The 8,620-nt window shown below is 54.0% G+C and overlaps 1 protein-coding gene across 4 annotated transcripts; it reads right to left on the bottom strand.

Moving 5' to 3' along the window:
- Window positions 1-4,881: 4,881 nt before the first annotated feature.
- LOC113957436 (T-cell surface glycoprotein CD1b-3-like) lies at window positions 4,882-8,353 on the bottom strand. 4 transcript variants are annotated; one of them, XM_027664960.1, is made up of 6 exons: window positions 8,216-8,353; window positions 6,606-6,866; window positions 5,784-6,065; window positions 5,402-5,686; window positions 5,144-5,283; window positions 4,882-5,054 (listed from the first exon to the last, which is right to left on the bottom strand). In XM_027664960.1, the coding sequence occupies exons 1-5, from the start codon at window positions 8,280-8,282 to the stop codon at window positions 5,183-5,185; spliced, it is 996 nt and encodes a 331-aa protein (XP_027520761.1). In that variant the 5' UTR covers window positions 8,283-8,353; the 3' UTR covers window positions 4,882-5,054; window positions 5,144-5,182. The 4 variants fall into 4 exon arrangements, with proteins under 4 accessions (XP_027520761.1, XP_027520759.1, XP_027520762.1 ...); XM_027664958.1 differs by having other exon boundaries at window positions 5,187-5,283; XM_027664961.1 differs by having other exon boundaries at window positions 5,402-5,501.
- Window positions 8,354-8,620: the final 267 nt, after the last annotated feature.

Below are 8,620 nucleotides of genomic sequence, written 5' to 3'. Positions count from 1 at the left end.
GCAGCTCTAACAGACCAGCATGGTTTATGGGACACTGGGTGACAGCTGAAGGGTTCCCAGTACACAAACATCCCCTAACCCCATGCAAGAGGGGTCACAGGGATGGACGAAGGACTCTCCCCAGAGCTGTTCTAACCTTGATGATCTGTATATGGGTAGATAGTGGCACAGCACTGAGGGAAGGGGGACATAACTTAGACACAGACTCTTAGCACAGGCATGGTGAAGCACAGACAGCAGTAGAAAATATTTAGAAAAACTTCGTTGTTCTACTGCTCTGCACTGGGCACCCACAAAGTTAGGACTGACTCAAGGGAGTCTTGGTAAATCACAATTTCATTCATATGTACACAGAAAGCAAGAGCCCACCAAAGATATTCCCTGTAACAGTTTTTAATCAAAAGTTTCTGTTTCTTCCTTTCCTGAGACAGGGAAAATTGACAGAGAAAGGAGAGCTTCATCAGTTCTCCATCTTCAGTGCACCTAACCTACAGAGGACTTCCAATCATGGCTTGATTAATGCAGCACATCCCACTTTCTACTTAGGGATATAAAAAGATAAGAGGCTTGGCTTTATTTTTAACCACTGACTCATTCTTACCTTGCATCTGTTTAGAAATATGGAAAGAGAAACAAACTGCTCAGATGGCTCTTTGGAGTTTTCAAAACCAGAAATAAATGACACTGAATCACCATCTCGGTTCCCAATTGGTCTTTTAACTGGTTCATTTTTACCGAAATGGGTCTGATGGACTGCACCCCAAATACCCTGAGAGCACCTACATCCTTTGTCTTATTTTTTTTTTCTATTTGACATATTAATTTCTCTGGAAATACCCCAATTCCCAGAGAACTGCTCTGCAACTCCTTCACTGTGTTTTTGTTATCTGGGGGCTGTGCCGCTTCTCTCCCACCCCAGAAGGGTTGTGCTGGAGGAGAGGCTCCCACTTCACACCATCCCAGTAAATCAAAGTACAGTCAGTCAAAAGCAAAACTGAACTCCTAAAACCCTCCCACGGATAAAACAAAACAGCAGGCATTTTACCACTTCAAGAATGTCCCATTCTTGGGTGAGTATAGCATTGGCAGCTCTGTTTTCACTGTACTTTTCCTAAAATGCTTCCTGACTTGTTGCACAATCAATGCAAACACAAGGGCAAGGGGAGGCAGGGCCAAAGAGTTTTGAGTTTCTCTGCAGCACGTTGGCCACTTCTCCTCTCTTCAGGGCTGTCGATTCAGCTGGGAAAAAACCCCTCTAACAAACCTACCTGCATCTGTCTGCAACAGTATCTGTATCTACCAGAGTGTCTCCATCTGCAGCATCAGCTGCCACTGTATCTACCTTTGTTTTGGCTCCTGCATCTTCCAACAGTCTTTATACCTGCACAGGCATCCGCAGTGCTGTGTGTCTGCTATTGCATCTGCAAGGACATCAGCTTCTGCAGTGGCTTCTGCAATATTATCTCAAATAATTTTCTCAGCCCCTCTGTGCTGGTTGGAAAAGGTGAGGAGGTGCAGCAGGAGCTCCATGGCAGGATGGTAGCAGGGGAGTTAAGGGGTGTGTTACTGATGATCTCCTGAAAGGTAATTAATTACCTTGAGTACCACAGGAGAAAGGATGGTTCCCAGGACAGCACGAGATTCCTGGAAAATATCGAGGGGGGACTTCAACGACTGTTAACACTGTGTGGAGACACATTCAGCTGGGCAGGAAGTGATAGTGAAGTTGGGATGAGTGCCTCACTCTCAACTCTGCAGGCAGGAGAGACATTTAGTTTCTAGGACAATTTAACAATGCAGTTGCAAACCCCTTTGTGCTTAGCATTTTACCCTTTGGCACTTCAAGGCACTGTACAACTTGTGTGTTTTTCTTGGAGGAAAAAGTCACCCATGAAGGGAATTTCATGAAACTGGATACTCAAACTTCTCCAATTACAAAGGTTCTGCAAACATGCAGTTGCACACAGGTGTCCCCTCATATACTTTCCATCCTAGCTTACCTTAATCACAACCCTACCAAAATGAAAGTCCCCATGAACATAAGTCAAAGGGGCAAAACGTCCTGCAGAAGGCACTGCCCTCTGGGTCCTCTCTGTGATTACTTGGAGCCCTCTCCAACCAGAAATGGGAAGAATGTGGCTTCAACATATCCCATCTGTGGACTTCCCAAGATAGACACCAAGATCTCACCTGGACACGTGAGTAGTATTTCTCCAGCCATTCATTCAGACAAAACAAACATGCTTTCTTTTTACTCTGCTTTACTGGTTGCAAATCAGCTCACTGCTTGAAAGAGCTGTAGAAGTTCTCAGAAAGATGGCAGCTGTTTGCAACTGCTAAGGAGGGCCCCCTCCTGGTGAAACTCACTCCTTGACTTGAGAAAAAGGCCAGAACTTAACTGTTTCTGTGCTGTTCTCTGCCTTAGGTGATTATTCCACTGGGAAGTACAACAGACACATCTATAAACACCCCCCTATGCAGTCCACGTTCTTCTGGCAGAGGGCTCCCAAAGCAGACGACCCTCTAGGTGAGTGAACTCTGGGAAATACAGAGATTTGCATCTTGAGAGTCCTCTAATGACAATCTGGTGGTCTGTTTTTCTACCAGAACTAGTTCAAAGCCAATGCAGCAGGACACAATTTTTTCCTGACAGACATCCTCTATAACCCACGGGTGTTTCATAACGTAACACTATTTCTGGCTCTGCTTGGGAAGCAGGAGACACAAAACCCCTGTGTCACAGCTTGTCTTGGCAAGACCTGTGTGATGGTCACAGATGTGGCTGTCCTGGGCCAGGAGCTGTGCAAATCCCAGCAGAAAGCTCCTTTCTAAGGCACTCCCAAACATAGGACAGGGACACTGATTTGCTTTAACCCCCACAAGCAGCTCAGCCCCATGCAGCTGCTTGTTCTCTCCCTCCCAGTGGGGCGAGGAGGAGGATCAGAAGGGTAAAGGTGAAAAAACTCCTGGGTTGAAGTAAACACAGTTGAATAGGTAAAGCAAAAGCTCATTCCCCATCTCCTATGGGCAGGCAGGTTTTCAGCCATCCACGGGACAGCAGGGCTACTTTACACAGAATGGTGCCTTGGGAAGCCACACACCCGTCACCCCGGACATTCCCCCTCCTTGGTCCTTTCTGTCAAGCAGAGGGTAGCTCATAAACTGAAGATCAGGGTTGGAACCCTTCTGTGCCTTCCATCAACATATACTCGACCTACATTGTTCATCCTGAGCTGTGGGAAAGGGCTATGTGTGGATGAGGAAGACTTGGCTTTCTGTATTTAATTTTTATGTTGCGAAAACACTGCAAGATAATAACCAGGTGAGAGCACTGAAATCAAAATGGTAAGCAGTGCAGATGGCTCTAACAGCACATTTTCACCTGATTGCCTTGAAAAAAAGCAGACTTGAGATCCTGACTGCTCACTTTTGCCCTGAGATAGTCCCATTCCTCATCTGGAAGCCACTGTGTGCCAGGCTGAGGACAGATGCAACCCACATAGAGAGCAATCAGAGCTCAACCTGCACCAGCAAGGCTGTCAGGTCCTTTGCTGCACACTCTCAGCAGCCAATGGAGCATCCTGGAGACAGAGACTTGCCTCCAAGGTCACAGCCCATCTCTCGGCCCCCATTTTGCACAGAAAAGGTTTGCTTCTCTCCATGCCCAGCCAGAATCACAGCTGCTTGGCATTATCTCTTGTAATGCGTTGTGCTTAAATACCACAGGCAAATCCGGCCGGGGGCTGGATCCGAGGACCTGGGGAGTCGGAGGGAAGCCCTGGGCAGCTGCTTGGGAACAGGGAGTGGGGTTTGGATGGGGCCGGGGACCGGGGAAATGCGGCCCCGCCCCGCCGCTCTCGCCCCACAACCTGCCCAGCGACCGATGACGCAGGGAGGAGCGCGGATTCCATTGGCGAACGAACCGCGGCGTAGCCAATGGCAGCGCGGGGTGGGGCGGCCGGAGATCTACCTGGCACCAGGTGACGTCAGGTGCAGGGCGCGTCACCATTGGCGGGTGGCTCGGGTGCGGTCAGGCAGGGCCCCTGGGTGGGGGACACGGGAACATGGGGGGGACGTGACAAGGGAACAGGTAGGGCTGGGCAGGGGGAAAAGGGGACAGGCAATGAGATGAGGAAGGGGCCGGGGCTAGGGCTGAGGATGTGCGGGGAGAGGGAAGGATGTGGGAGTGGGAAAGGGGGAAGGAAATGGAGGAAGGACACAGTGGGAAGAGCTGTGAGGAGGCGTGCGAGGGGGGTGAGGGGGAGCCCCTTGCTCATGGAGGTCACCTGAGGATGGTGACCACACTCCGCTTTTCTACCCCCAGTGCAGACGGGTGTGCTGCCTGGCCATGGGCTGCATCCGCCATCCCGATCCGGGAATGGGGCTCCGGGGTACCCCCGTTGTGTCCCGTGCTCTCAGCTCACAGCTCCCGAAGGAGAGCAGGGGGTAAGCGAGGTTGGACAAGGGCAGCTCCCACCTGCTGTGGCCTGGAGACGGCGGGACTGGTGTAGCTGGGTGAGGAGGAGACCTCCCCTGCCCCTGTAGCCCCGGATGGCCCCAGGGAGGGATGTGCAGCCGTGCTCTGCAGCACCGCGGTGGCCAGGCTGCCTTGGAGCTGCCTCGAGGAGAAAGGAGAGAGGGGGGCTGTGGGTGCACAGGAGGCCATGGCTGGAGCTGCCATCAGAACATGACCCACTGTCCCCCAGGCACCTGCATGGACTTCTCCTGACATGCCAGGAGAACACCAACTAGACCAACTCCAGGAAAAGGGAGAGTCTTCCTGGCTGCCATGGGGAGTCTCTGCAGTGTGCTGAGGGGTTTCCTGGGAAAAACTCTTGAGGGTAAAGGAGAGTGAGAGGCACAGGAGCCCCATGCATCAGGGGAAGTTTGTAGCTGTTTAATGCCGCGGTTTTCCAGAACAAAACGGTGTCGGTGCTGATGGGTGAGAGGTGGGACATGAAATGAACATGGAAGAGCGGCCAATTGTTTCTGAGTGAGCAACCAGGCCTCAGCTGATGAATTCCTGGGTCTCCCATGTAGCCTCATTACCTTTCCTGCAAGGGGGGACACTGTGAGCTGCACTGAGAGCCAGGGAGTTCATCCCTGTAGAGCTGTCGCTCCTGCAACCCCTGGCCCGACCCACCTGCCCATAAATCTTAGAGCAGGCAATGGGAAGGAGAGTTCACCTGCGCTTCCACCACCAAAATCCCCCGGCAGAGGCTGTGGAACCCAGGAGCAGCACTGCGATGGTGATGCTGATGGTTGGAGCTGTGCTGAGATTCTCTGGGAGAGGGGGAGAAAAGGGTGACCGTGTAAGGGTGGCAGTGCCAGTCAAGAGCTGCCCCTCACAGGGCCAGGGGCTGCTGCCTGCACCCCTGCTGTCCCCACGGGTGGCACCTACCCCAGGGGACGAGGAGGCTGCGGGTGCCCAGGCTGCGGTGGCGCACGCGGCAGGCGTAGCTGTGCCCGTCCTGGGGGGCCACGGCCAGGACGCTGGAGAGCTGGTAGGTGAGGTCAGCGTTGGGCAGGATGGGGCTGGTGTTGAGCTGCGGGCCCGGAGGCACCTCCTGGCCATCCCTCAGCCAGGCCACACTGATGGGCCGGGGGTAGAAGGCGGTGACGTGGCAAACCAGCAGCAGCTGGTGTGGGCTGGGCGTGCGGGCAAAGACCGTGGCCACGGGCAGCTCTGGGGGGTGGGAGCAAAGGGGTGGGGGAAGCCCTGGTTGGGCACGGCTTGGCCCCAGGGCTTTGGGGTGGCTGTGGCAGGGTCAGGGTGGTCTCACCTTGTCTCTCCAGAGTGGCCCTCCCGTACTTGTTCAGGGTGCGGATTTGTCTCTGGCAGATGAAGGACAGGAGGTGCTCCAGGAGTACTTTGATGGACGTTGCTCTGTTTAGGTCCGTGATGACCTGCTCTGCCAGCTGGGATGCCTGCTGCATCTCCCAGCGCTCTTCATCCACCTCAAAAGCTACAAGGTCTTTGCCACCCTCCCCGACATGCAGGAAGCCCCAGCTTGATGTGTTGGGGTGCAGCTCACAGCCTGCACGGATTTGGACCACCAGAGGGTCTGCCAAGGGTGAAGCCAGTGGAGAGATCCCATGAGTGTGTGGCACATGGGTGGCACGAGGCGGGACATGACTGAGGGCACGTGGAAGGGTGCGATGGGCAGCAGGGTGCAATGGCTAGCAGGGCACGGGGCATTGCTTCAGGAAACCCCAGACACCTTGCAAACCCTCAGGCCCCTTGGAAGGATGGAGTTATTGTGGGGGTGCTTGTTTAAAAAGAATACTGTCCCCCAAAATATTTGCCCTCAATTTTCTCTTTCATGATCTTTGCTATGTGAGTCCTGCAGCCCCAGTAAATTTTGTGGCAACTCCCTGGTGTGCAGAGGGGTCCCCTCTGCCAGATGGCAGAAGCCCCAAGGGGTTTCAGGTCTGCTGCCCTCCCCAGTCCTGCGAGTCATATGCCCCAGCAGCTTCAGCGTTACACTTTCAGGAGCTGTTGCACCCTATGAAACGCCCCCCAGATGCCACCCTGGTGGAGGAGGGCACAGCCTGACCCTGGGGAGAGGTGCCAGGGCTCTGACTGAAGTTGTTCCCATACTCACAGTCCATTTCTGTCTGCTGGACTTTTTCATGCACATATCGGACCATATTGCGCAGAGCCATTTGACTTTGGGACATCAGCTTCTTGGTGTCACCCTCGGCCGCGGCCTGGCTGACCCAGGGCCAGTGGAAGTGGACGCTCCAGTTGGCAGGATCCAGTGCAAAGATGGGCACATCCCCCAGGACTGCCGTCGCTGACACCTCAGCAGAGGTCATGTTAGCAAAGAGGCCGGTCAGGAGGTACTGGAGAACCTGTGGCTCTGCTGGAAAGAAGGATGGGGATGAGAAGGGGTGTAAGAAGGAGATGAGTGGAGGGGCTGGGGGAGAAAGAAGGGATTCAGACTAGATACAGGGGAGAAGTTTTTTACTGTGAGGCTGGTGAGACACCGACACAGATTGCCCAGAGATGGGATGGATGCCCCATCCCTGGAAACATTCAAGAGCAGGTTGGATGGAACTCAGAGCAACCTGATCTAATGGAAGATATCCCTTCCCATGGCAGGTGGGGTTGGACTGGATGGTCTTTAAAGGTCCCTCCCACCCCAAACCATTCCATGGTTCTATGATTGGCATTGGAACGGCCTACCCAGAGAGGTGGTGGATTCACCATCCCTGGAGGTTTTTAAAAAGAGATTGGACGTGGCCCTTAGTGCCATGATATAGTAATTGGGGTTGGATCAGGGGTTGGACTTGATGATCTTGGAGGTCTTTTCCAACCCAATCTATTCTATGATTCTATGATTCTATGATTCTGTGCTCTTCAGCCTGCTCAGGGTAGCTTTCCTGGCTGAACTTCCTCTACCTTTGCTTCTCCTTTTCCTTCTCTATTTTACTTGCAACGAATTGTTTCTGTCCTGCACAGGATTTCAGGCATTTTGTCCCCTCCCCTCCCTGCCTCCCTCCTGCCCAGCGCTGCTGTCTGACTGTGTAGAGCAGATGAAGGGGCACCTCACTGCTTGTTTGGGGTGATGCTCCCCCCAGAAGAACACCTGTGCCAGGACCTGTGTCCGCCAGAGACCTGTACCTGGTGCAGAGGACATGGAGGATGGAAAAGAGCATTTTGTCCAGGTTTGGGGGCTCCCTGAGAGGAGAGCAGTGCAGCACATCTCAGAGATCAATCCTGCCTTCCCATGTGTGATGCTGCCCACCCCAGAAGCACAAGGTCTCACGGGTTTGTTTGTGGTACAATGCTCGTACAACAGCAGTGCCTGAAACACCCTCTTGCAGGTGCAGCTCCACAAAAACGAGGGGCTGCTGGGAGGGGCCCACGGCAGCACGTGGGGCTGATTCTCCCTTGGCAGCTCATGGGCTCCCTGCAGGGGGAAGACATCATGGGGGGAACCTCAACACCCAAAGCCTGGCTAGGGACCCTGGTCTCTCTTCTGCTTGTGTGCCCAAGGCCCTGTGTCAAGCCAGTGGGGTAGAAGTCCAGAGCTGGGGGCAAGAACAGAGAGGGACAAAACACCTTTGGGTCCTGCATTGTGATGGGCAGCCCTTTGATGCTGGGGATCGTCTCCCACAAGCAGGGGACAGTGGCCTCCTCTGAGGAACCTGTAGGGTCCTCTGGCAGCAGGGGTGAGAGTGGTTTGGGTGAGCCAGGGCTCCCACTTACCTTCTGGGTCTGCCCACATCCCAGGGAGGAGGAGGGGAAGAAAGAGGAAGAGGTGAGGGGGCTGCATGGTGCCTGCAGGGGCTGAAGAAGCAGCAGCAGTGACTGTGGGAAGAGGAAGAACGTTGGGGTCCAACGCTTCAGCCCAGCCCAGCAGTCACTGCGGCAGCTCTGCACCAATGGGAGCGCAGCGAATGTGCTGGGGTGAGGGCTGGGGACGTGTGGGAGGGATGAGAGCTGAAATAATGTCTCGAGCATGAAGTGCTGTGACAGGCTGGGCCTGGAGAAAGCCAGCCAGGAGCAAAGAGAGTCCCAGGAAGCATCGCTAGGAGAAAGCAGATGTTCAAGGGTCCCCCTGGCTCCCCCTCCCCACCAATGGTACCTTGTCCTATCCCAGTTCTTGTGGGG

This window comes from Corapipo altera, unplaced genomic scaffold (assembly GCF_003945725.1).
Source record: "Corapipo altera isolate COAL_440 unplaced genomic scaffold, ASM394572v1 124, whole genome shotgun sequence".
In the NCBI taxonomy this organism is placed as follows: domain Eukaryota; kingdom Metazoa; phylum Chordata; class Aves; order Passeriformes; family Pipridae; genus Corapipo; species Corapipo altera.
The sequence above is the reverse complement of the archived record's forward strand: the minus strand, read 5'-3'. Positions and strand labels throughout refer to the sequence as shown.